Below are 27,280 nucleotides of genomic sequence, written 5' to 3'. Positions count from 1 at the left end.
CCCATTAAAAAGCTTGCATGGTTTTTGCGAGCTTAACTTTGTGGCCGGAGGGGAGGGGTGTGTACTGGAGTTGTGTTTAGAACTCCCTACTTCCCCCAGATGGAGAAAAATTATATCTCACACCATCAGCAACAGCTGGACAAGACAAGAGCACACAGGAATTGCTTTGCAGAAGCACATCAGTTCAGTCCTGTTGGATTTACTGTCAAATATTTATTGGTTCATTTATTTGTTCGTTAAATTCGCCATGTCTCCGTCTTGCCAACAAATGGTGCTTCAGGACAAGCACAGTGTGGGCTCCTGGCTGACTGGGGCGACTGTGAGAACAAGATGCTGGGTGAAATGGGTCCCCTTTGGCCTGATCCAGACTCTTCTGATGCTCTGATGGCGCCCTCTTGGGCTTGTGGGTGACCCCACCGCCTCCAGCTGCTCAGCTCAGGCTGCGTTGTTGAGGACCAACCTGGGACCAGCCCGCAGCCTTGACATCTCTCTCCCTCTCTCTCTCTCTCTCTCTCTCTCTCTCTCTCTCTCTCTCTCTCTCTCTCTCTCTCTCTCTCTCTCTCTCTCTCTCTCTCTCCTATGCAGTTTACCCTGGGAGGCTTTGACGCTCTGCAGGCCATGAAGGTGAAGAAGCGCCAAGAACTGGGCTTGCCCCCCCTGCCAGAGGACAGCATCCAAATCATGCGCAGCATGAGAGCAGCCTCCCCACCTGCCTACGCCATCGAGCTGGTGGAGCAGCAGCAGCAGCAGAAGCGGGGGCACCGGAGCAGGAGGGTAGGAGATGGGGGCAGGGGGGAGGGCTCACCTCTCTAAGGTCAACCAGGACTGGGCAAAACCCAGGTGCTATATCACCAGCTAAACATTGTGATATACAGTCGTACCTCCGCTAACGTATCCCTCCGGATACGTAATCTTTGGGATGTGAACGTGGCAAACCCGGAAGTATTTTTCTGGCCTTCGCCTTGCGCGTATGCACAGAAGCAGTTCTCCAGTTGTGAATTCCGCAGGATGCGGCCAGACCTCGGGAACGGATCCCGTTCGCATCCGTAGGGCAAAACTGTACTGATATATCACAAAGTTTGGAATAGGATGGAACTATGGCATTGGCTGGCTTCACGGTTTTCCCCATTTTTTTTAAACATCTCCATTGAAAGTTCAAAAAGTACATAATTATATGTGCACTAAACATGGTAAGATGCAGATAAAAGAGAGAGAGAGAAACCCGTGTAGAAGGGAAAATAAAAGGGGGGGGAACCCCCCCCCAAACTATATACTTTACAAGGTTGTTATTGTACTTCACCAGATCTTAAACTATTACAGTATTTGTAAGAGTAGGTTCCAAATATCATTGAATTTGTTCATGGCAAGTCTGCGTTTATATGCAAGTTGTTCATATGTTGCGAGTTTGTTTAAGTCTTCAATCCAATCGTAGAAGAGAGCCACATTTTTATTTTTCCAGTTCATCAGTATCCATCTTTTTGCTGTGGTCGACACAGTGAAAGGCTTTTGCATAGTCAATGAAGCAGAAGTAGAAGTCAGTGTTATAGTAGTGCATTTATTCAAAATGCACCTGCTCCCTCCGCTCATTGAATTAAATGTGTGATTAAAAGCGATTACCTTTCAGCAAAACTCAAAACCTCGGCAAATGTGGGTGTTTCTAGCTGCTTCAAGAAGTGTTAAGATTTCTGCAGTGCAAACCTATTGGGTGCCTACTCAGAAGTTATGGTTTGAACAATTGGTAGTCTAGAAATAGCCTAGAATGAGTACCGGTAAATGAGAAATAAGTCCCTGTGGGGCCTACTCCCAGGTAAGTGGGTCGGAAATTGCAGCCTTTGCCAAGGAAAGGCTACAAATGTATGGCCACTTTCCTGGAAGTAACGCCCATTTAACTCAGTGGGACTTCTGAATAAACATGCGTAAGATACGGCTGCAAAGTTGTGTTCATTGGTAGAAAGGAAGGCCGTCTTTAATAGCCTTTTGTTAAAATGATATTTTTAGAGGAGGCTTATAAAAAAGCCAAATGACCCCCCCACCCCTGCTTAAAATGTTAATTTTTCCTAGAGCCAGTTAAGTGTCCAAACAAATGTAAAGTTCTAACCTTCTACATCTCAAGGGCTGGATTAGAGCCACTAAAACAACAAACCAACAAATTATTATTATTATTTGGAAGTTGCTGTTTTGAAGCAAACTTGCCTCACCTCTGTTTCCTCCCAACCAAGTACAGTACAATCCAAATTAAGACTTGACTGGGGGTTTTTTTCGGGGGGGGGGGATGTTCAGGCTCTGACTTTAGTGAATCTAGCTGTGGGGGAGCCAGGGAGAATACATATCTAGGAGTCCGCTATCAGTTTTGCAGCCAGAGACGTGCGATAGCACCCCCAACTTCTGCTGCCACACCAATCCTGCAATATTGGATATTGAATGTGCATGCTCGTGGCGGCAGTTTGTGGGGCCCCTGAGTGATCGTAAAAACATCAGAAGGATCTGCTGGATCCCCAGGGGCAGGGAAGACGGGCAGCAGGGCCCTGCGCCAAAATGCTTCCCTTTCGCCAAAACCTAGAGCGGGACGTTCCAGCAGAAGTGGTGGAGTGCCACCTCTTGCGTTCCTACCACCCGAGGCAGCTGTCCACCTCATGGGTGGACCGGCTCTGGAGGCAGCTGTGGATGGGCTACTCAACTCCTCTCCTGTCATTCTCCTCCTCCTTTCGCCTTGGTTTCATGCAGCCTTTGATGAAGCAGGACAGCCTGGACATCTACAACGAGAGGGACCCTTTCAAGAACGATGAGGTTCTGGTGGACGAGGAGGAGTCCGATGACATCGACAACAGCATCGAAGGGGAGCTGGACCTCTTGGAGCGGGACACGGTGATCCAGGCCATGTCGGCCCCGCGCCCGCCTGTCGAGAGGGTCTCCTTCCCGAAGGGGCTTCCCTGGGCCCCCAAAGTCAGGTATTCCCACCCCTGGCTCCTACCCTTCAGAGTGAGATGCCGTCCTGGGGCCTGATCCGTGCAAGAGCTTGGTAGTGGAAGGGCTGCAGCAACTCGGGCTGCAGCTTTGAAATCTCCCTGCAAGGAGAAAGCTAGCACAGCAAGGGAGAGCTAGACAAGACTAGTGTATTTGTCCCTGATGTGGTGGTGGTGGTTTTCTGCTTGAAGTCATACTAAATTCTGCTGTGTGGCTAAACCAGCCCTGGGAGAGGGGCGTCCTTCAAACTGTGTGCCCATATCCAAATTGTTGTAGTCCCACCCCACCCCAAAAAAGAAAAAGAACTGGACGCAACTGGATTTTTCAAAGAGAATAAATAAAACAGTCAGGGAACATGGTTGAATCTGAAGTCCCCGAGGCTATTTGGGATGTGATGAGCACTTAATTTGCTTCTGTGCGAGAGCTGTAATGTACAGAGGCTTGCATGCTTCTTGCGCTTGGCCTACAAACCCGTATTCAGAATAAATCCTTTTCACCTCTGTGTGATGCCATCTGAACACAGATTGGCTGGAGGCAGAATGTTTTCTCTCAAGCTGCCTAGCTATTGAGAGGCTCCCCCCCCCATCCTGCCCCATAATGTGTGGCGTGCTTTTGTTATATATTCCACCTCTGCCCCCCCACCCCGCTGCCAACGCCGCTGCAACATACTGCTTTGTCTTCCAGACAGAAAGACATAGAACATTTCCTGGAGGCGAGCAGAAATAAGTTCATTGGATTCACGCTCGGGCGGTGAGTTATCGTTACGCATCTGGGTGGGAGAGAAGTGTTGCACTTTGGGGCTGTTTTTGGCTTCTTGAGATGAAGGCTGCTGAAGAGTCTCCTAGGAGCTGGATTGCATGTTGCAGAATAACAGTGGGTTTGCAACCAGGCATGTTGGGGCTCTAATCATAGGGGTGGTGTGATGTTTGATTGTCAGAGAACTGACCCTTTTGCCCCATGTGGTTTTCCCTACGAAAATCATTCCTTTCAGCAGAGCACTCCCAACACGTTATACGCAGGGCTGCCTCTGAAGACGGTTCGGAAACTTCAGCCTGGTGCAGAAGTCAGCGTCCAGGTTGCTCGCTGGGGCAAAACAGTTTGAGCATACAGTGACAATTCTGGTCCGACTGTTCTGGCTGCCAATTAGTTTCCAGGCCCAATTCAAAGTGCTGGTTTTGACCTAAAGGTAAAGGTAAAGGGACCCCTGACCATTAGGTCCAGTCATGACCGACTCTGGGGTTGCGCGCTCATCTCGCATTATTGGCCGAGGGAGCCGGCGTACAGCTTCCAGATCATGTGGCCAGCATGAGAAAGCCGCTTCTGGCAAACCAGAGCAGCACATGGAAACGCCGTTTACCTTCCCGCTGTAGCGGTTCCTATTTATCTACTTGCATTTTGACGTGCTTTCGGACTGCTAGGTTGGCAGGAGCTGGGAACAAGCAACGGGAGCTCACCCCGTCACAGGGATTCGAACCGCCGACCTTCTGATCAGCAAGCCCTAGGCTCAGTGGTTTAACCCACAGCGACACCTGGGTCCCCATAAACTACATAAACTACACTATGAATAATTAGATGATGGTTTGACACTACGCCTCTCATTCCTGCCCCCTTTCTCCCCCCTCCCTCTTTCAGGGACACGGATACCTTAGTGGGGTTACCACGCCCCATTCATGAAAGTGTGAAGACCCTAAAACAGGTAAATTCTAACTTAGGCACTTACACGATGGTGCTTCTCTTTCTCTTGGTGGGTTTTGTGGGGTAGGGAACTGTCAGTTGCACACTAGTCCTTCAGTCATTGCATGCCAAGGAGGCATGGGATTTGCTTTACTGTCCTTCGCATGGCTCCTAGTCTTGAAAGACTTTGCCTAGAAGTTCCTGCTAGCTGGTCTGAAATGCCTCTAGCTCTTCCTTTGACCACCTGTCATGGTGGTGCAATGAGAAAGGAACCAGAGGGTGCCCTCCACTCCGGGGTGTGTGTGTGTCTGATATCACATTGGGGCTGCCCATTGGTTTGCCGCTCAAGTTGCCGTGATCTTTTGACCAAAGCCTCCCATTTGCATCTTGTCCTCCAGCATAAATATGTCTCGATCTCCGAAGTCCAGATCAGGAATGAGGAGGAGATGGAGAGGTGTCCCATGTCTTTGGTAAGCTTCCTGCTGAGTCTGCCTCTTGGGCTGCACCCCCGTTTTTCAGAACAGCAGAGTAATCCTGCTCCTAAATCTCGTTCTCATTGATGTGAAAATGTACAAGAGGAAAGTTCCCAAATCTAGAAGAAATGCAAGTATGTGAAGCTGTTCTAGAGAGACTGCTCTGCCTAGTCCAGCATCATCTGTGCTCTGCTCTGACTGGCAGCGGCTCTCTGTGGTCTCCAAGCAGAGGCTGGTCACTCCTGGCCCATCTTCAATAGATTGTTTAATTGGATTGTTTAACTGCCTGCAACCTCTGCCCCTAAACTATGCTTCCCTTGTACATCCCAGCAGGGATTTAAGTCCTGGACTGTCAGACTGAAGGTCTGATACTGTGGCGACTGAACTGTCCAGGAACTTAGAGGTTCTCACTCTTTTTTTTTTTAAAAAAAATTTTTTTATTGGTTTTACAGAAAAACACAACACATTAAACACAACAAATACAAACAAAAATAACAAGAAAAAATAACATTACAAAAATAACAAGAAAAACACAAAAATAAAAAATACCATAATCCTTTTCCCTTCCTCGAGTTCCCTCTATCTGCGGTTCATTTCTTATTTATCTTTAGCATTTTTTAATTCATTGTTTAAAACTCCTTGCAATTTCAAATCTCTCATACATCAATTTACTTAACATAATACTTAAACCCGCATTTTCTATAAACTTCTAAATCTAATCACAATATACAATTTTACCATACTTTTTCAAATAAACTTTAAAGTGTTTCAACTCTTCTTCTGTTGCTTCTTCTCCCCGGTCGGGTATTCTCCCGGCATCTCAGCCAGTTCCATGTACTCCATCATTTTCATTTGCCAATCGTCCACTGTTTGTAATTCTTGGGTCTTCCAGTTCTTGGCTAATAACACTCTTGCCGCCGTTGTAGCATACATGAAAAAAAATTAACGTTTTTCTTGGGAATCTCTCACTCTTGGGTTAGTGGAGAGCTGTCTTAGCAAGAGAGGGGATGTTTAGAGAGACCTGGTGAATGGATTTCCCCCGTGCCCAGGGCTGGTTGGATAACCCTGGGCTGTATCCAGCTACCACGTTCCATTAGTGCCAGGATTTCTGCTTGTGCAATGGGACTTCCTCCCCACTGTGTGTGCCATTTGCCTTCCCCAACTCTGCTCTGGTGGGTTAGGAGGGGAGCCCCAGATTTAGGGGGCTTGCAGGGGGAGGGAGTGCTGTTGTGAAAGTCGAAATCCTTGTGCTTATGGGACACTCTTTTTCTTGGGGCTGGAAGTGTGGAGATCACAGGTTTTTGGGTGATGTGCCCAGAATTTGAGTTTGCAAATTCCACACCGGGGGTGGGGATCTGCAGGAAAGCGCTGGCATCTTTCGAAAAGTAGGCGTATCAGCTTGCAAGCGGAGCTGCCCTTTCCTGCCCCGTACCTCCGTTTGTTTCCTGCTTGGTTCGGAAAATTGGTGCGACTGCTGCACTTCACAGCCTTGCCTTCCCATCTCTCCCTCCTGTGTCTGGCCTATCGTGCTTCAGGGGGAAGAGGACGTGCAGGAGACCCCCTGCGAAATACTCTACCGAATGATGCTGTACAACTTGCCACAGTACATGGTGGGTATCAACTGTCTGCGTGCAGGAGGGGAAATGAGGATCGGGGCCGGGACCTTTGCAGTGCTGAGACCTAGCAATGGGGAAAGGGCATTGGCTGTTTCAATTGTGTGCCGTTTGCAGTTGTGGCAAACTGGATTACATTGATTGATTGCATTCACGCCTTGCCTTTTCCCCAAGGAGCTCGTTGTGGTGTGGCACGGTTCGCTCCCTTTCCCATTTTATCCTCACAACAGCCCTGTGAGGTAGGTTAGGTTAAGAGACAGTGACTGTACCCAAGGTCACCCAGTGAGGAAAGTTTTGAACCCAGACCCTCCCAAGTCCTAGCCTGAAGCTGTAAGCACCGTACCACTCTGGCCCTTGTCATCTCGGCAAAGACGGGAAACATTTGGCCTCCGGAGAGGTTGCTGGACTCTGGCTCCCATCAGCCCCAGCTAGCATGGATGATGGGAGTTGGAGTTCAACATCTCTGAAGGGCCACTAGGCAGTGAATACATAGATGCTTATTCCACTGAGGGCTGGAGTGTTGCTGTGGCTCCTCCGGGAGATAGGCAGAGCTAGTGGTAGTCGCTTCAGTTTAGGGACTTGCAGCTAACAGTGGATTGCTGCACCCAGCTACCTGGGAGAAAGTTCCATTGAATTTAATGGGATGCTTTTGAGTCGACAGGGAGCAGTATAAAGCCTGAACCAAAGCTGCTGGCTACTTGTCTGCTCTCCTTGGGTAGACTAGAGTTGGGGAGCCTCACGCCCAGGGACCAGATTCCGGCCTCCAGGCCATACCCCTCCTGAACCATGTCCCTCACCTGCCCTGCTTTGTACCATTGAGAATTTTTGCCTGGCTGGATTGCGAACCCTGATAATGCTTCTTACTTGCATGGATGGGGAATACATACAATACAATAGCCTATTGTAGAAAGGTAAAATTTGCTCCTTTCGTTCCGCCCACTTTTGCCTCTGGGCACATCCACCGGTGCCATGCAGCTCTCCGGAGATTGCCTGCACCTTGGGTTGCAAACACTTAGGTTCTGGGGGTCCTAGAAGGTGCAGGAGGAGAAGGGAGGATTCTGAAGGTTTCCTAAACATGCCTGATATTTGGGGTCTGGGGCGGGTGTTACCCCCTGACATACAGATAGCTCTGCTAAAGATCCTGTTAGCTGCAGCGCCAACTTCCAAAGCCAAGACGGACTCGATCAACATCCTGGCCGACGTGTTACCTGAGGAGATGCCGTAAGTGCTTGACTTGATAAATCACCTGTAATCTCCCAGCGAGCTTGAGCTTGGCAATGGGTGAAGGTCCGTCAAGTTTCCGTGATGGATGTTGCACACTTGTTGCAGATCAACTTTGTACCTTCACTCCTAAACATTGTGGTGTGTCGTGCCCCCCCCCCACCTTTCTCTTGGGAGTCAGGCTTACCCATTTGAGACATGGTATTTTTGGATGTATACGTGAGTGTCTTTTTCCTCACATTCCTTCGTTGCAATGCTGAATCCTCAGAAGGCTGTGGCAGGGTTTAATATATATGCCCGGTACAGAGTAGCCATAATACCAAATTCATCAGGATTTGTGGACAGTAATAGAGGAGTGGCCTGGTAAAAGCTCCAGGAGTGGCTAGCACAATGATGGGCAACCTTTTTAGCTTGGTGTGTCAAAATTCGCCAAAAAAACGAGCATAACTCAGGTGGTGTGTCATTTCAAGAAAAAAAACCATAATTTCGCGATATTTATAGTTTAAATAACAAAAATGTATAATTGTAATATATAACTGTATTTAATAAACCAAAAACTAATTATTTAACCTAACCAAACCAAAAACCCCTTATTTATCACAAAGTGCCCAGAGTTGTTGAGCTTTTTGGGGGAGCTGCTGACCAAAGTTATGGAGGTTTTTTTGGGAGGTGCAAAAGTTGCTTTGCTTTTTGGGGGGATGCCCCAAAGCTGCTAGACTTTTTTGGGGGGGAAAGAGAACAGAAATAAACGACGAATAATACCTTCGCTGGAACTAACACGCAGCACCGACATAGTCTGCCAAAGCCCCCCAAAACCAGCACAGAACAGGTTAAAAAATGAACGCTGTTATAATCATTGTCTGCCAAAGCAGAAAGGGTTAAAAAACCAATCTCTGGCTACCAGCAACAACAACAATAAAAAAAGGATCCAGGTTTTAACAGCGGAGACAAGCTGTAGCGGAGACAAGCTGTAGGAGGAGTGGGAGAACAAATGGGGGGAAAACAACAACAACAGCGTGAATGGGCCGATGGGGCGTGTGCAAGCAGTGAGGGCTCTGCGTGTCACATCTGACATGCATGTCATAGGTTCGCCATCACTGGGCTAGCATGTTAGAATATGGCTCCAGTGGACCTTCTGGCTGCATTTAGGCTCTGCTAGTACTCTTAAAATCTGTGTACCACCCTATACCCGCAGGTCACAGGGCGGTTCACAATTCTCTATATCAGTTAATGAGAAAATAAATTACATTTAAAATTAGCAAAATGGAGGGAAATTCTCATGGATGAGGTTTGACAGTTGCACTAACCTTCCTTCTGTGAGGTTTTGATGGGTGCCCTTTTTTTCCTTCCACAAATCGTTGGACAACCTCACTTGGGTGCCCTTTCTTCCTCACAACCCCATGGCATCCTTCATTGTTGTTACAAAGAAAGATGGTGAAATGCCACCGTTTGCTTTTAAATAAGAACGCCAAACATCTTAGCAGGCAGTCCCATCAAAGGAAAGAAGTACCTGGCCTCCTGCTCAATTATTCGTCTTTTTCATCATTTTTCCCATTCTCTGACTTACGGTGTGCCAGAGATGGGGAACCTCGGGCTCAGGGGCCATCCAGGCATCTCTGGTTGGTCTTTGAGACTTTCCCCAGCCCTCACCTTTCACTGGACCTGCTTCACACCCTCCCTGTGCTGCTGTTGTTGTTTTGGCCTAGATTTTGAACTGGTTATACACTGAACTGCTCTTAAGTTCTTCATCCTTTCCCCCACCCCTTTCTGGGTTAGCATCACAGTCCTTCAGAGCATGAAACTGGGGATCGACGTGAACAGGCACAAAGAGATCATTGTGAAGAGCATCTCAGCCTTGCTTCTCCTGCTCCTGAAGCATTTCAAGCTGAACCACATTTATCAGGTGCGTCTTCGGAGCATTAATTGGTCCCTTTTCCTCCCAGGTTTCTTTGATTGGTGTTTGCATTTGGGGTTCTCTATTTTCTGTGGTTCTCTTAAGAGTGGTTCTTCAGACTGGCGTTTCCTTTTCCAGGCGCATTCCGCAACCTGCCATTGATGCAATAATACTGCAGTAGAGGTGGATTTATACTGGAAACTTCCACACACATAATTCTGCTTTATTAGTTCACACTTTGATGCTCCCCCCAATGTTATCGCATTATTGCTGTCTGCAGGAACACCCCCCCCCCAACAGTAACATCTGTGATATAAAGAGTTGCAAGATGAATGGGGGGGGCAGAGGAAGTTACATGATTTCAGGAGGAAGCTATGGGACGTGCACTGAGTGGAAACAAAGCAGTATGGCGCACACACCCCATGTTCGCAGCCATAAATAGTATTGAAAGCAGGACTGTGTATAACCACTCTCCACTGGTGTAGAACAGGTTTGGGGCGAGTGGGATGGTCTTTCTAGTGTTGTAATATCAGCCTTGGGGCTACCGGGTGGGCTTTTAGGAGCTGGCAGCAATGGCCAGCAGTCAGTCCTTGGGATGTAGTTTAGGAAGGCATTTTACTTCCATCAAATCATGGTTAGAGTGTCAGACCAAAAAGAGCTTTAAGGACATGTTGCAGCTGCCAAGAGGACCGTGCTAAGCCTTAAATGTGGGGAAGAAGAGGAATTGGAAGCTGGAGCCCATCAAGTGGTCCCATGTGAAATTTTTGACTGTCTGAAGAGACATGCCCAGAAGCAAATATTGGAAGTAACTTTGTGTGTGTGTTTTAACCCCTTTTCCTGTTTCATGTTCTGGACTCCCTTCTCTCTCCAGTTTGAGTATGTCTCTCAGCACCTGGTGTTTGCCAACTGCATCCCATTGATTCTGAAGTTCTTCAACCAGAATATCATGTCCTACATCACTGCCAAAAACAGGTAGTGCCTGCATGAAAGTTAATCTCCCGTCCCTCCTGGAAACACAGAGGCAATTTTAAACCTGATGCTTTGATACCTGTCTGTAATGACAGTAAACTGATGCATGTGTGTGTGTGTCTGTGTCTCCTTTGATTTCCCCTGAAGCATCTCTGTCCTGGATTATCCCTCCTGCACGGTCCATGAGTTACCAGAACTCAACGCTGAAAGCTTGGTAAGGAGAACGACGATTACTCTTCACATCCACATTGCCTGTGGGCTAGGCAAGCTACAATGTCGGGGGCCTCCATTTGCTCTCTGTAAAATGGGATTAATAACGCACTTGCTGATCGATTCCAAAGCCCATATTAAACCTACCAAACTGTCATAAAATAGTGTGCAAGAAAGATTTCAAGTTTCCCAGAACTCTTAATCAGGCTGCCATATTACCAACACTGACAGGCAGCAGCTCTGCAGGATATCAGGCAGGGAACACGCCTTTAAAAAAGAAGAAGGGGGGGAAGGGTGTGGCGTTCTGGGAAAAACGACTTTGGCAATCCTCCTGCCATTGATTCCAAATGGGTTTATACAGTGCGTGATTTTGGCTTTGGGTGCGCTCCCCAGAGCCTAACCCCTGTGTAAGTTGCAGGCTAACTGTAGCAAGCAAGCAAGTTAATTTATGCCTCTGCCTCTTGAAAAAAAAGTAGGCTTGTTTGTGTGTCTCCACCCCCTTGGAATCTACACTTGCTAAAGTGCAAACTGGGCCGTGTCTGGCAATTTAAAAGGGCTCGATGAGCAGAGGATGTCTCCTGCACACCGAAATGAATGGGCTGCCTATTTTAAGAGGGTTTGTTGCTGGGGTGTGGATTGTTCTATTGGTTAGGGAATTTGATTTCCCTACTGCTATCAAAGTGCTGTACTCTGAAGCAACAGTGACCTCTAGCGGTTTACGAAGTGAACTGACAGTGGTTAATGATTCCTTTGCTATGTAGCAGGTTTTCTTGGGGCCAAACCTTCCACAATCTGCAGTACATTGACCACTAAGCCTTGATTGAATATTTAATTTCTATACTGTTTAATATACTGAAAATAACCCAAAGCATTGATCTGTCCTTTTCCTGTCCTGTCCTCCAAAAGCCCATTTCGATTGAAGGCCCCATTTGTATTATACATATAAAGCAGTTTCTCGCCACTTTAAACAGTCATGGCCTTCCCCCAAAGAATCCAGGGAACTGTAGTTTGTTAAGGGTGCTGAAAGTTGTTAGGAGACCCCCCCCCCATTCCACAGAGCTTCAGTCCCTGGAGTGGTTTGGCAATCAGTCTCTCTTCCCTGGGAACTCTTAAGAGTGCATTTCTGCACACTCTTGCAGACCTGAATTTGATGCACAGGTAGTGTGTTTAAGAGAGAGATTCTCCTGCTTCATCTTAAAGGCCATGATAGAACATAGGTACAAATGTGGTTTATTAGTTGTGCCGGGCCCAGGCTGTTTAAAGCTTTATCAGTCCTTTCTAGCCTGTTCATGTTGTGATGGCTTCCTTCCTCCTCGATTGCAGGAGGTGGGGGACAACAACCAGTTCTGTTGGAGGAATCTCTTCTCCTGCATCAACCTGCTGAGGATCCTCAACAAACTGACCAAGTGGAAGCATTCCAGGACAATGGTGAGATGCCAGCTGGCTGAACTAGCCTATGAAGATGTTACACGCTGAGCTGACGTGCTCCTGCAATGTGTGTCGTGAGACCAAATATGTAATGAAAGAATGATTCATCTACTCCAGTGTATCTAGAGAACAGAGCTTGAGCTGGCAAATTATGTGACACCAGCCCCAGCAATGCAGATGGCTTCAACTTTCCAAATTTCATGTGGGTTTTAGAAACCCATGTTTCAGATGTCTCTCCTGTATCCGTCTCTACAGCCACAGCAGACGCCGTAACTTTCCAACAGTTTGACTTCACCTCCATAGGTGTATTCCTCCTTTGTCTCTTAAAGCAGTTGGATGCCAACAACAGAAACACATTTTTCATATGGCTTCCCCCCCCCCCAAATTTTAGAGATTTATTTCATGGGCTTTAAATGATGCGTGTGTGTATTTTAATGAACCTGTTCTGGAAACTAAAGATTTGCAAGCTTCACAAAACAGGACATTCTTCTGTTGATCCGAACCAGGAGATTGCCAACACAGGACTTCATTGGTGCCACTAGCCAGGGCCCCCAGACTCTGAGCTTTCACTTTTTAGAAAAGTCTCTAGCCCTCCCAGGAAAAAGGTTGTGAAGTATAATGTGCGCAGGTACCCGTCTAAGCAATTCCTGTGAAATGAACCAGCCTGGCCAATAAGTGAAGTCAGAGCTGTGACTGAAAAAATGAGTTGTTTGGACACCAGGAAATAGGAATCCATGGGGTCCTGAAGAGCGTCTGTTTCCCTCTCCCACTTAGTGCACTTTTCCCGATTCCCTCTTATTTAATCCCTACTCATCAGCTGATGAATGGTGATCAACTCCTGCTGCCTTGGCTGTGGGGTCCTGTTCTCTACTGGGAACAGGGCTCATAGCCAATGCAGGATGTAATCATGTCCTTGGGCCCATGAGGAGTGATGTCAGCTGGTGTGTGGGTGGGTATGGTTTGGGTAACACAGCCGCAGAGATTAACTTGGCCTCCCCAAGTCAAGATACCGGGATGGAGGTTTCCTGTTCCTGTTCTTGATCTATGCTAACTCCCAGGGGCTCTCCAGGATCCCCAGTGCTACCTGGAGATACCAGGGTTGGGATCTTCAGCTTGCAAAGCAGATGGTCTAACATATCTTGCTGGGTTTGCTTTTTCCACTCATACTGAAGGCCTTAAGTGTATTGCTTGCCTGTTCCTGCAATCATTAAGAACGTACTAAGGATTCTTAAAATAAATGTATCTTGCTCCGTTGCTTCCTGTTTGGTATACCGGTAGATGTTGGTGGTCTTCAAGTCTGCTCCTATCCTGAAACGGGCTCTGAAAGTCAAGCAAGCCATGATGCAGCTGTATGTCCTGAAGCTGCTGAAGATCCAGACTAAGTATCTGGGGCGCCAGTGGAGGAAGAGCAACATGAAAACAATGTCCGCCATCTACCAGAAAGTGCGCCATCGCATGAACGACGATTGGGCTTATGGCAACGGTGGGTGTTGCAAATGCCTTCCTTACCTGGAAGGGTGATGCTGGTCTTGGCTGAGCATTCTGTGGGCAATGATCACCGACTAAACCAGACATGGCCAAAGTTGGCCCTCCAGCTGTTTTGGGACTACAATTCCCATCATCCCTGATCACTGGTCCTGTTAGCTAAGGATAATGGGAGTTGTAGTCCCAAAACAGCTGGAGGGCCAACTTTGGCCATGTCTGGAAACATTTGATCTGTCTCTCTTGCTTGCACAGGGCACCAACTATGCTTTCCCTCCAGGTGTTATTGTGTCGTAAACCCCATCAGGTCAATGTGGTTTAGCAACTTTCAGGTGTATTGACTTAGCTGGGCTCCTTAACTGCAGATTTTAAGACGCAATGTTCCCTTTGCTTATGCAGTGTCCCATTTGGGGTACTTTCCGTTGTGACCCCCTGAAGCTCCCTTATACAGAGTTAGTTTGCTGTTCCATTTAGTCTCTGATTGGCAGTGGTCTCCAGGGGTTCAGAGACCTTTCTCAGTACCAACTTACCTGAGATGTCTTAGCTGGAGAATCTAGGGATTGGGACTGGGACCATTGGCATGAAATACATATATTCTCCCTAGTAATGATGAAATGACTCATTCTTGGGGCCACTAGGAATCCAAGGTTGTCACTCCAAAAGCCATGTTGACACTATGAGTCTCAACGCTGACAGAGCTGTGGGCTCATCATGCCCAACCCAAAAGAGGTTGTTCTGTATTACCAGAAAGGGTTTTCTTACTGGTTTCCCCGATTAAAAGCAGTCAAGGTCTGTGCCAACTACTTGGCGGACTTCACTGATCCCACTCTTTGGAGAGCTTTTACTATGGCTCAGTTCCAAACAATACCTACTGCATACTTGGCTGGCAGATTTGCCAGAATTCCAGTAGAGCACCGCCTGTGCCCTTGCCCCATGGGAACTAAAGAGGACCGTATACATTGCCTTCTTTACTGCCCTCTTTATTCGAGCTTTAGAGGTGGGAATCTGCAACTCATACCCGACTCGATAAATAACCCCGAAGGTCGCGTAAAATTTTTATTAGTTGATGCCAATCCACAGATTTCCCACGTGGTAGCGGTCTATGTGATGAAGGCCATGAAAGCTAGGGAAAGATTCTTGGCTGACAAGGAAAAGACCCCTCTATCGTCTCCATAATCCGTTCTTATTTGACCAGAGGTCAAAGAGAACAACAATTACCAGACCTTTAGAAGGCATCTTAAGGCAGCCCTGTTTAGGAAAGCTTTTAATGTTTGATGGATTTCTGTATTTTAATGTTTTGTTGGAAGCTGCCCAGAGTGGCTGGGGGAACCCGGCCAGATGGGCGGGGTATAAATAATAATAATAATATATTATTATTATTATTATTATTATTATTATTATTATTATTATTATTATTTTCTTTTATGGAATGAATTCATTGCTAAGGTTATATGCAATGAATTTTAACATTATAATTAGATATTTGTGTAAGGGCTTAGTCCTCACAATAAACTTTATGAGATTGATTGACTGATTGATTGACTGATTGATTGGTATTACCAGAAAGAGCACATTCCACTTTTCAACTTGGCTCCCTCTTGTCTTGTTGGCACGTAGATCTCGATGCTCGGCCCTGGGACTTCCAAGCTGAAGAATGCACTTTACGAGCCAATATTGAATCCTTTAATAGTCGGAGGTATGATAAATCCCAGGACTCTGAATTTGCTCCAGTAGACAACTGCTTGCAGAGTGTGTTGGGGCAACACCTGGACCTTCCTGAAGATTTCCATTACTCTTACGAACTATGGCTGGAGAGAGAAGTGTTCTCACAGCCCATCTGCTGGGAAGAACTATTACGCTACCCGTGATGGCCCTGGGAAGCTTAGCCTGAACCAAATGCCATCTTGGTCTCTCCAGATAATAGGTGCTATGTCCTGGGGGAAAGGGCTGATCCTTCCGTGTTTGGGGGTACTTATGTCTGGCAGGAAACCTTTTAGGGTGAGTTGAAATGTTAAACACCTTTAAAATGCCCTCGACTTTGCAAGAATCTTCCCTTTTCTCCCTGACTGCTTCAATCTACTTGCTGTACATGGGCCTACAGGTAGCAACAGAAGTCCTGGTTCTGATCCATTTACACTGATCAATCTTGAATATTATATATTTAAATATCTGGCATTGATGAGCTTGCTTTCATGCGATGGTTGTTGTGTGTGCCAAGTTGTCCAAGACTTGAGTCACTACCACGCACAATTCACGTTTCTAAATATCTCAGCAAATGTGTAGCTTTTAAAAAACTTGCAAAACTCCATGTAGTTTGCTTCCCTAGAAACTGCAAACTCCACGGTTCATAAAAAGCAAGCTGTAAGTGTCAGAATGGCACCTAGCTGTATTCCAAAGAGCATCCAGACATGAAAACTACGAATGGGAGCTGTTCTTTTAATAGAAAACAGTGCATACAGAAGCAGGGGTTTTTTGGGGGGGGGGATCCAATTGCAAATTAAGCAAGTTTCTCCATCCACGTCTAGAATGAAAAATTATTTGTGCAATTTTCCTTATGTTGCTTCCATGAGCTCTACTTATTCACATTGTGAGAAATGTTCTGCTTGTTCACGTTTTAAGGATGTCTTTGTACGTCACTAAACCTGCCCCCAAGTGGACCTTCTGTGGGTGTGAGATATTGTTGTGCCAGAAATGAGGCCAAAATCAAACCCTAGACCCAGTCTGGAAACATTGAGGTTTACTGTAAAGCTGTGTGTACTTTGTGTGTGCAAAAAGACATTTCAACAGGTATAATGCACAACACAGCAAAGCCTCCTTCTCTGTAAAATGCAAGTTAGAGCAGGCATCCCCAAACTTCGGCCCTCCAGATGTTTTGGACTACAATTCCCATCATCCCTGACCACTGGTCCTCTTAGCTAGGGATCATGGGAGTTGTAGGCCAAAACATCTGGAGGGCCACAGTTTGGGGATGCCTGAGTTAGAGGATTTTAGTTCCTTCGTATTCTCTGTATTCCTATATGCATTGGCCAATGTTCTTCCATGCTACCTCTTAAAGTCACAAAAGGACACCCACAAATTAGGCTACTCCAATCAATGTCTGCAGAAACATGCAAACATATTAAATAAAGGGGTGGCGCATATATTTCGTTCCCTGCTAGATGTTTGAATGCCAGAGATTGTTCCATAGTTCATTGGTATGAGTGGGAGCCAGATCCTGGTAAAGCACCTGCACTCTTTAAATCCCCTTGCAACTTTAAGCTTCCTATTTCATGTGAGAAAACTATAAACACGAGTTCCCAGAATACATGTATTCTCTCTGTTGCTGTGGAGTGAGAACCTTTGTTTCCTAGTGTGCGTCGAGAGAAAGCATTTTTCAAGGAAATGGCCATATGAAGTCAGTCCAGTTTTTAAGCACAAGTTGTAACCAAGAAGAATAAAAGCTACTCTTCAAGGATGTGTGTGTGTATTCTTTCACGTTGTTCATTTTAATGATTTGTAAAAAGATCACCACAGATGCATTCACATGAACTCAGGAGGGAAGTTTTAAGCTACTGTATAATTTCCAATACGAGTTTTAAATGCTCCAGGGACTAACGTGGTATTAGACATGCACAGTTAATTCCAGCAGCAAGTCCAACAATAAATGCTAGTATGAATGTGCCATTATTATTATTATTATTATTATTATTATTATTATTATTATTATTATATTTTATGATTTTTCACCCCACCCCTTCCTCTCAAAGGAGCACAGATAATGAATTTACAGTGCAATCCTACCCTTTCCCCCTCCTCAGAAGTAAAGCATATTGAATTCAGTAGAGCTTAATCTCAGGTAAATTAAGACGGGGATTCCAGCCTTAGGCTGGCACCATCTCTGATTGCATTTTGGGGCTTCCTTAAAACATACAGCTCAAAGTCGGCCTTTTCAGATAATATAATTTCAGTTACATTCCTGGTCATGCCAGGCTGGTGCAGCTTATTGTGTGTATATTGCCGTATTCCACCCCCCATATTTTTTGTTGTTGAGAAAAGCAAGATTTGTAACACCCACACCCACACAAAGAAACAGTCAGCCCTGTACAATTGAAAACATTCTTAAAACTTTAGAAAAACTGATAATTTAATTGTTTTATTCTTTCTGCAAACTGTTTTGAGGGTTTGGGTTGGTTTTTTGTTTGTTTGTTTTTACAGTCAAGCGGTATATACAGTTTATGAAATTGATATTAATATAAGCAGACCAGATTGGTATCCTAATGAGATTGAATATTATAAGCTGTATGTTCAAGATCCCAGCTGTGGGATCTTAAGACCACCAAGTAGTACCGGCAGTAGATGGTGCATGTTTTCTCTCCCATCCTTGCCACCATAACTGTTTGCAGGAACACAATTTTAACTGTGTGCCAATATCCGCAAATGCCAAGGATTCCTCCAAGTGAATAGGAACAAGTAATTTCTGAGGGGAGAAAAGGTGACGCAAGGCAGGCAGGCCCTCAACATACGCCTAGAGGCGCGATTACATTGCCATATATTGTTATATCTTAATCTTAATCAGTGATACTTGGGTGAGAGGTGGTGTAGAAATGTTTTGAGCAAAAAGGGAATAAATAAAAACTGTGGGTGCGTGAGCAGTTTGTGCATTTTATAGGCAGCTTTTGTACCGCTAAAAGCCAATGACAAGAAACTGAATATGTATGTTATACAATATATATATATAATCACATATTCTATCTATCTATCTATCTATCTATCTATCTATCTATCTATCTATCTATCTATCTATCTATCTATCTATCTATCTATCTAATACTATATTTATTTAAGAGAGAATGGGGGAGATTTTCCCGCCCTTTTCCCTCACAGACGCCTGTTGGAGGCAAAGTGCTTGTTCGAACAGAAGGGGGAGGGGCGCGCGGCCGCCTCTTTTCCCCGCCTTTTCTCCTCCCTTCTCACAACGGCGAAGGCGCAAGGCCCTGTACGTAATACGTCCCAAAACTGCCACCGGAGCGCGCACGCTAGGTTACGAACCATAGCAACAAACCGAACTTAACGGGGAGGTAAACAGAAGGCGGCAAGCCCCGCCCCCGAACTGCGAAGCTCCGCCCGGCAAACTGGCAGCGGGAGGCGGCGGCGGCGGCTCCGTCTGGTCTCGCGCGCACGGGCGCGCGAGCTCCGCTTTGGACGGGTCGAGGAGGAGGAGGCGGGTTGCCTGGTGAGTCCGCGCGGGGCTCTGGGACGCGTGTAGCCCGGGCAGCACGTGGGAATGCGGACTTGCGTGTTAATGATGAGGACGTGTGTTGGCTAGGGAAATGCGTTGCCTGTTGGTGAAGGAAGCGGGTGGAGTAGGAGAGAAGAGAAGTGCCCCAACCTTTTAACAGCAGCTGGAGCTAATAAAAATAAATTCATATACAGTACCACCCTATACCTGCCCTATACCCAGAGAGGGTACTATTTACATATTGAATAAAGGGAAACTGGTCAATAAAGAAATTATCCTTGTCTGACCTTCCTTGAGCCTCTTTAACTACACTGGCTAATTTTTTCAAAAAATGAAACCATACTCTGTTGTACCAAGAATTCAGTGAGATACTTCCTGCTTCCTCCATCTACGTATGAGCTTCTCCTCAATGGATTTGTCTAATCCCCTTTAAAAAGCCACCCAATTGGTGGTCAGGTAATCAGGCCTTTCTTTATACAATATGCCCTGATTCTCATCCTCAAAAATGTTCAGTAAAGCCAGATATTGTGTCATCACAACAGTGTTATCTTATAACATTACTTTACTGTACTTTCTTTTCTTTTTACATTGTAGGCATTGCCTCTGGAAGTATTAAAAAAAATTAATTGCCTTGCATTGGGACTAGACACAATGGCCACTAGCTCAGTCCAGTGAAAGGACATCACTATGGTAATGTATAGTTTCACAGATCCCCCAGTGCTAATGAGGGACCATTAGTTGCCTCTGGGGCAGCAGGAAAAGCTGTTTCGTTTCCAGACCCCTTTGGCTTTCTCTTTATTCATTCTGGGTGGTGCTTCATTATTCTCCCACCCCGACAGTAGCCTGCATCCAATTGTTCTATATTTCATTAAAATAATATATATAACACCAGTGCTTTTTTTTCTTTAAAAAATGTTTAGGGGTACTCTCATTTTGACTCAAGAAAAATCACCATTTTATAGTTCAAATCGGGGGAAATAAATACAGTAAATGGAAAATGTACAAAGATTCACAAAATGTTTAGGAGTATGCGTACTCCCCCCCCCCCCCAGCACTTTACTGTACATTTTGCAAAGTAAGAAAGAACCGTTTTGGCTGCATTCTAGCCCACAGTTGTCAGGCTGGACTTTTTGTTTCCCAGGGATCCATCAATAGATTCAGTGGGGGATTTATGGTCCTCCAGATATTATGGGACTCCCAGCTCCCATGAGCCCCAGCTCATGATGGGAGCCAGAGTCCAGCAACCCCTGAAGGACCACGGGCTCCTCAGCCCAGCCTTACTTGATGCCAAGGGCTGCTGTTCCCCTTCCATCCCTTTCCCCTGTGGGGCTGCCTTTGAAGACTTGCTTCCTTCAGCAGCTTCCGTAGAGTAGAGCAACAGGTTCCTGGCCACTGCTGTAGAACCATAAATAACTTTGGATCTGAGTTTCCTAAAGCAGTGTTTCCCAACCTTGTGCCTCCAGATATTTTGGGACTACAACTCCCATCATCCCTAGCTAGCAAGACCAGTGGTCAGGAATGATGGGAATTGTAGTCCGAAAACAGCTGGAGGCACAAGGTTGGGAAACACTGTCCTAAAGGGCTGTCACTTCCCACCTGAGCTTGTCCAAATATTGAGGCTGCCCTCCAAACTGCTCCCAGCCCCTGCAACCAGAGGTAAGTCTGATGGGGCACTGAAGATGGGGACTTTCAGCCTTTGAAATTCCCTCCATGGGGGAGTCATTTTGTGTTTTTTTTCATTTGTTTGGTTTCAGGTAGAGATCACGCCCCCAGCTTTAACACCCAAATTTATCCAGCCTGTTGCTTTAATGTTTGGAATTGTCCTTTGATTTTATGGTTTGTTTGTTTAACTTACAAAAGCTATTGTTGAAGCCTCATTGCCCCAAACAGCAGGTGAACAAGTTTTGGCAGAGCATGAGACTCTTGATCTCAGGGTCGAAGATTCCTGCATTGCGGGGGGGTTGAACTAGAAGACTCTCACGATCCCTTCCAACTCAATGATTCTATGATTTAAATCAATAGTCATTACCATAAAGGTGTGGTGTGGGGAATGTATCTCACAGCATCCTTCCCCTCCCTACCCCGCCCCTGGAAACCTTTTATGGTGGATGTGAGGCTTCTGAGTTGCAGTGTAGGAGATAGCAGGCAGCTTAGTTTCTGGAGCCCAACAGAAGCCCAGTATGATTTTGTGGACGTAGTCCAGAAAGACTCATTGCTACCTTCAGCTGGTTCCTCCCACATGCAGACTCATCCTGCACACACACACACAACCCATTGTAAGAAGAGGTATTTGTCTCATTCCACCTATATTAATGATGTGGATAAAGGCCATTGCAGAAGGCTGCAGGTTCCTGTTGCAAGAAATATTAAGAGGCTTATGTCCCCTTGTTCTGAATGCACAATTTATTATGTCTTTTGCTGGCTTTAATGATCTAATTCTAGAATTTAAAGGCTTCAGTTTGAGATCAGAATTAAGGTGCGTGTTTTCAAGCCTCCCACTGACTCCCTTCTCCGCTTTTCCTGGCAGGGTGGTGGAGGCAAAGGCAAAGGGAAGGGGAAAGGGAAAGGGAAGAAAGGAAAAGGGAAGAAAGGAAAGAAGGGCCCCGTCGAGGTGGACATCATGAGCCCGGCGGCCATGCTGAACCTCTACTACATCGCCCACAATGCTGCTGCCTGCTTGGAGTTCCGCGGCTTCCCGTGGCCAGGCTCTCCGAAAAAGAAAGGAAAGAAGCGGAAATAGGGAAGAAACAGTGGGAAAAGGCAGCCCCAGTGTTCGCGATGAGACCCGGAGCCCCTTCACAGGGGAAGGAGACTTTTGCGGGGACCACACGAACCCAAGCAGAATTCACTCAGGTTTCTTTCTTTGCCATAGTCACTGTTGCAGGTGGACTGAAGCAGCTCTCTCTTCCAACAGCAAGAAGGAAGTAAACGCTGCTTTGAGATGCCTACTGCAGCACCGCAGTCTGTTCTTCATTGTTGCAGGAAGTAACTCGCAGAACCTTCCGTGGCTCCTCCTGGTCATGTCTGATGGGGGGTGGGCTTTGCGCTAGGGACCGCCACCATTTCCAGGACCTCTGCAGCGCAAGCGTGAAATTTGGTTGCTCAAAGCAACTGCAGCTGCGATGCAAGGATCTTCCAGGACCCGGGACGTTTCAGGCTCAATACTCCACACACTAGTCAAGGCTGGCCTAAGCATAAAGGCAGGCTAAGCATTTGCCTGGGGATGCACAGTTCGGGCTGGCTGTGTGTGGGGGGGGCATCCTGTAAGCAGTGCAGAAGTCCAGCCTCTCTGCGTTGAGCATGGCCAACTTCCAGAATGTGCCCCATAATCCTCTTGTGACAGCCCAGGGGATTCTGGGGCAGGGCGTCATTTCCACGCAGGATCCCGGTTAGCTGCAAGGGTATAGATGTAGCATCTTTTATGACTCTAAGAATCCCAGACTTAGGTGCTGCACCAGATAGTGCGACATTCTGTGTGCTTTGCTTGGTGAAGGGAAGTTGTTAAGACACCCGGGAACTGTGTGACGGAGTAGTCGAGGATTAGATCTGTCGGAAAGCAAATTTACACATAGGAGCAGGAAGAAACGGGCAATGATTTCTGTAGGGAGGGCTGTGAAGTAGAATGTGCGCTGGCTCAGGTGGCATCCTGACAGGCTCAGGTGCAGTTTGCTCAGGTGCAACCCATATATATATATGGGTTGGTATTGCTGCCTAAACAGGTCCAGACCTGAAAGCTCATCTGCAGCAAAGAAGGATTTGCCACCTGCCTGAGTGTCGGGGTGCTGGGAGAAATGTGCCATGTAGGCAGACGAGGTGAGGGGGAAGGAATGGTGCTAATCTGGAAATGTAACGATGCTGGCAGGCATGTCCAAGTACTTCCAGAGGCTCACACAGGCTCGCCATAGCAGAGGCGTTGCCTTCCCTTACACTAGTATGGCTTTGTAGACCTGGCTGATGGGGCCCCAGGGCAACAACTATCCTTACAGCTGTGCTGTACTGATAAAACTTGGCTCAAGACAAGACAAGGAAGCTGGGGGTTGATAGAGAGGCAAGGCGTGGGCTAGCCTTCTATCTTTCTCCCTTACTGCAAGGATGTACACTGTTGGTTTGGAAGTGGGGTGGCTTACAGTGGACATTAAGCAGGTGTGTATTCACCATTTTATCTACTCTTTCAACCACTCCTTACTCTCCATAGTGGCTGTGCTGTGTAGCTTCCGGGAAGTTCAGGTTGCCTGCTGATGCTGGTCAGCTAGTCTTGAACTAACGTACTGCGGACAGCTAAATATGTGTGTGGGTGTGCACATTCAAATGGTGCTATTTGATATTCCAGTCCAAAATGTTTCCTTTGTGAAGGAGACATACTGTTTAAAGCTGTCCAGCCAGAAACCTACAGACGAACCAATTTCTTTTGTTAAATTGTTACCAAGGAATAAGCAAAATATAACGTACAAATGTTTTCCAGTCCAGGCACAGATGCGACTTCCTTGTGAGCACACACAGGCTGGGCTTCCCACAATCCATTGTGCAATTACATGCCCATATCCCATTAAACTCTGGAGTCTGTGCTGGCTTGTGGCCATTATGTTTCACCTTCTTCCCTTTAACATCCCAGCTCTGTCCCATGTTTACATGTAAAGACACCGCCCATATAGTTAAGCGTCTCCAGGTTTGTATCATCTTTTCCTAGTGTACTTTGAATTCCTCCACAATAAGTTCAGAATTTTTTTTTAAATGTCTCATTTTTGTTTGTGATTCAGGATTACGCAGCAAGTTTTTGGTCTTTTACACTTTTAGTCTTTTTAGCATGTTTACTGCTACCCTCCATTTTCTGCTGCATATCCCAGGTTGCTACTTACACGTCAACAGCTTGAGCGAGGACAGAGGAAATACCTGGAAATGCAAAGTTCTGATAGGAAAATGAGAAAATGCCTGGGTTTTGTTTTTGCTGTTTCTCAAAAGAAACATGGGCAAGCAAAAGGAAGGTTAACAAAAGCAACTGCTGTCCCAAGACACTTGATGAGTTGAGAAGATGGGGAGAGCCATTGGATCAGGACCAAAGAGAAACTGATTCTGGAAGGTCAAGCACAGGTCTGGAGGGGAATGTCTTCCACTGTCAATTATATGACAGATTCGTGGAAGCGGCCACTGGCTTGTCAGACCAACAGCTACTTTAAATGTGTCAGGCATGCCTAAAGTTCTTTCCTTTTTTCCATAGATTTCGACTTCAGAAGTGTTAGGTTGTGGGCACACCATACATTTAAAGGGCATGGCTTCCTCCATACAAGCCTGGGAACTGCAGTTTAGCCTTCGCAAAACTGTAATTCCCAACCCCCTTGACGAACTACATTTCCCAGGATTCTTTGGCAGGTGTGTGTGTGTCACGTGCTTCAAATGTGTGATGTGTACACAGCCTGAGGCTAAGTGCTTCCTATCACTGTGCTCAGCTCTGGCTCCTGTTTCCCTCCATCCAGTGCAGGCTGCCTTCTCAGGTCACCCATTCAAAGCTGAAAGTGAGGCAGGATCTGGTTAAAGAGCTGCTTGGCCTTCCCATTCCATCAAAGTATCAGCCCTTGTCCACAACTAATTCCCCTGCTGCGGGGAATTAGCCTGTTTGAGTTTGGGATTAAGGGAAAGCAGGTGGCTCTGGTGCCAATACATTTGTTTACTTTTCTTTTGTTTATAGGCTTCCTCCACCTGACTGCTCCTGCAAATCCTATAAGGATTTCCCCCTAATGTCCTCCTGCTGTTTACATGGCTTTTTATAAAGCAGCAAAAAATAAAATAAAAATGGATCACATGGTCACGGGCTGCAATTTGCAAGCCATTTATTCTGGAGTTGTTGCAAAGCAGTGAGAGTGTTTTGGTTTGAGGTTCCTTCTGGAGTGTGCAGTGCAACTGTTCTCAACCACTTCAGAACTATGATCTTTTTTGCAAGGTGGTGGAGGTAAATACCCCAATAGGAAAGTTGATGGGATTGTTATTTGTTGTTAACTTGTTCAGTTTCCAAATCTAAGATACGATTCTTACTTGTGGGCCTATTTGAAGGCAATGAAACAACCCAAAGTGTCCCTTCTACCTTGACATTATTCTCCTGCTTTGTTCATCCAGCGGGACCACCCTCTTGATAGGTTTCCAAACAACCTGCCTGTTAGTTTTGAGCAACATTTCCCTTACGTTCCTGGCACTTTGCATATGGCGAAATTAGGCTTGCCGCCGCTTTTCTTGGCTCTGCTCCTGTGCCTTCAGCAGCACTGGCAAATTTAGCTAGTAGCGTGGCCAGGTCAGGAGCTTGCTTTGTGATAAACGTTTCCCTGACTAAATCTCTGCCCATCATAGTGGCTGTTAAAAGATGTAGGAGCAGAGAGTTGGTGGGTATAATAGTTAGCAAACCTAATTGTTGCAAGCTTCCAGGGGTGTCAGTAAAAAAGCCATTTTGGTATATAAGCATTACATGCATAATAAAATAGCAAGGTAGCAACGTCATGGGAGTCTCTCCAACTTCCTGCTGGAAGCTAGCTTCTCAATTCCTGGTGATGTCAGTGTATCCTCTGAGGGAAACTTGTCCATTGAGTGTCTGCAAACCTGCATGAGGCTATCCAAATCCCTCTGCCTTGTATCTCCATGACCTTTAACGTTGCTGAAATCTATTGCACGATAGAAAGGATTAACCAGGATCCACTGGAATTATATTCCTACCAACACAACAGGCTGCCATCACCCTGCAAAACTACTGTTCCAGCATACCTGGTTTATTAAACAAACCTGCATTAATGAGTCTCCCTGCACACGTGATGCTAGCAGAGGAAGGAATTTAATTTTAGAGGATTTAAAAATTCGGTACGAGCCCCGCACGAAATTAAATTCCTACAACTCGAGGGTTGCTACCTGCAACATCAGCAGAAACGGAATCTCATGTCTGAAGCAAGGGAGCACCATCTCCTGGGTCCGTTGCCAGCTTCTCCCCTGCCCTGCTGTATGGCGCATCTGAAGTCTTGCAATACCAGTGGAGCACTAATGGCACTGCTGAAGAAATACCAAGAAGAAATACTCCACTTTACCTGGATCCCTTTCCCCCCCCCCAAGGGCATATCTAAGCTAGCCCAATTTCAAAGGCTGGGAGTGCTGTTTTAGGACAAAAGGGATGGCATAAACGTAGCTTCCTACGTCCTTGTCTTTCCTGTGCTCCACCATCGTTGCCAAGGCACCACGAATAAAAGCACCAACTTGGGTGCACATGGAACCTGTTGACGATGCAGGCAGGGTACTGTAAACTGCCCTGTGGTCCACACCACACCAGCTCTAGTGCTTTGAAGAGCAGAGTGGGGGGTGAATCCTCCAAGAGGGAGCAAGCAGGCAGTGGCAAGAAGCTGAAGCCACAGTATTCTGTCTTGGCAAAAGGCTGGGAGTAGAGAGACCGTTTTCTTCACGGGGAAACAGGAGCTGCTCCAGAATCCCCTTGATAAGCACTTCTGCTAAATGTTAAGCTTTCCTTTGTTCTGCTATCAGCTGTTCAGAAGGCAGGCCTCATACTGGTTTGCCCTAGGATTAGGATTTCTTATCAAGTGTATTTGTGTGTGCAGTGGGAGTGTAAAAATTCTGCTTGCTGTATAATCAGCATAGGGGAATTTGTTCAAAACAATCACCCACAAATAACACATGCAGACTAAGCCCTATCGAACCCAGTAAGAACCACTGCTGTAGAGATTGGATTTCCAAGTCCCCTTTCAGCCATGACCCCCACTGGGCGACTTTAGACCAATCACTGCCTCTCAGCCTGACCTACACCACAAGGTTGTTGTGAGGGTAATGGGGGGAGAACCATGAATTGAGCTCCATAGAGGAAAGGTAGCCTATGAATGTATTAAGTAGTGAGATAAATAAAAAATATGCCTAGGCATAATTCCCACCCGACTCAAGATATGTTGGGCAAGGCAAAGGCCCAGTCCGATAGGATGCAAGGGCCACTGGATGAGGTATCACTCTTCTAAGAAGGGAATGCATTGATGGAATGATTCCATGTATAAGCTAGACGTGATCAGGAAGAAACGCATCAGTGGTGGGATGTAGTGGTGGCACTAGAAGCAACCCTCTTCTGTTACACACATGTAACATGTATGCAACACACAGTCCATGC

General features: G+C 46.3%; 2 protein-coding genes across 3 annotated transcripts in view; both read left to right on the top strand.

The window, feature by feature from the left end:
• Positions 1-17,379, top strand: part of STRIP2 (striatin interacting protein 2) — a 48,368-nt gene extending 30,989 nt beyond the window's left edge. Inside the window, exons 9-21 of one of the 2 annotated variants that reach the window (XM_060279253.1) lie at positions 586-774; positions 2,725-2,948; positions 3,649-3,714; positions 4,597-4,660; positions 5,037-5,108; positions 6,647-6,721; positions 7,848-7,945; positions 9,722-9,848; positions 10,711-10,811; positions 10,956-11,022; positions 12,342-12,446; positions 13,725-13,929; positions 15,546-17,379. In XM_060279253.1, coding sequence (XP_060135236.1) covers positions 586-774; positions 2,725-2,948; positions 3,649-3,714; positions 4,597-4,660; positions 5,037-5,108; positions 6,647-6,721; positions 7,848-7,945; positions 9,722-9,848; positions 10,711-10,811; positions 10,956-11,022; positions 12,342-12,446; positions 13,725-13,929; positions 15,546-15,796 — 1,644 coding nt within the window. In that variant the 3' untranslated portion in view covers positions 15,797-17,379. The remainder of the gene's footprint in view (positions 1-585; positions 775-2,724; positions 2,949-3,648; positions 3,715-4,596; positions 4,661-5,036; positions 5,109-6,646; positions 6,722-7,847; positions 7,946-9,721; positions 9,849-10,710; positions 10,812-10,955; positions 11,023-12,341; positions 12,447-13,724; positions 13,930-15,545) is intronic. The other variant, XM_060279254.1, reaches the window with a different exon arrangement.
• A 1,399-nt stretch (positions 17,380-18,778) lies between these two features.
• Positions 18,779-26,364, top strand: SMKR1 (small lysine rich protein 1). The gene is made up of 3 exons (XM_035128501.2): positions 18,779-19,140; positions 19,741-19,836; positions 21,674-26,364. The coding sequence occupies exons 2-3, from the start codon at positions 19,834-19,836 to the stop codon at positions 21,884-21,886; spliced, it is 216 nt and encodes a 71-aa protein (XP_034984392.1). The 5' UTR covers positions 18,779-19,140; positions 19,741-19,833; the 3' UTR covers positions 21,887-26,364.
• Positions 26,365-27,280: the final 916 nt, after the last annotated feature.

Source organism: Zootoca vivipara, chromosome 10 (assembly GCF_963506605.1).
Source record: "Zootoca vivipara chromosome 10, rZooViv1.1, whole genome shotgun sequence".
Classification (NCBI taxonomy): Eukaryota; Metazoa; Chordata; class Lepidosauria; order Squamata; family Lacertidae; genus Zootoca; species Zootoca vivipara.
This window is presented reverse-complemented; position numbering and strand designations above follow the sequence as displayed.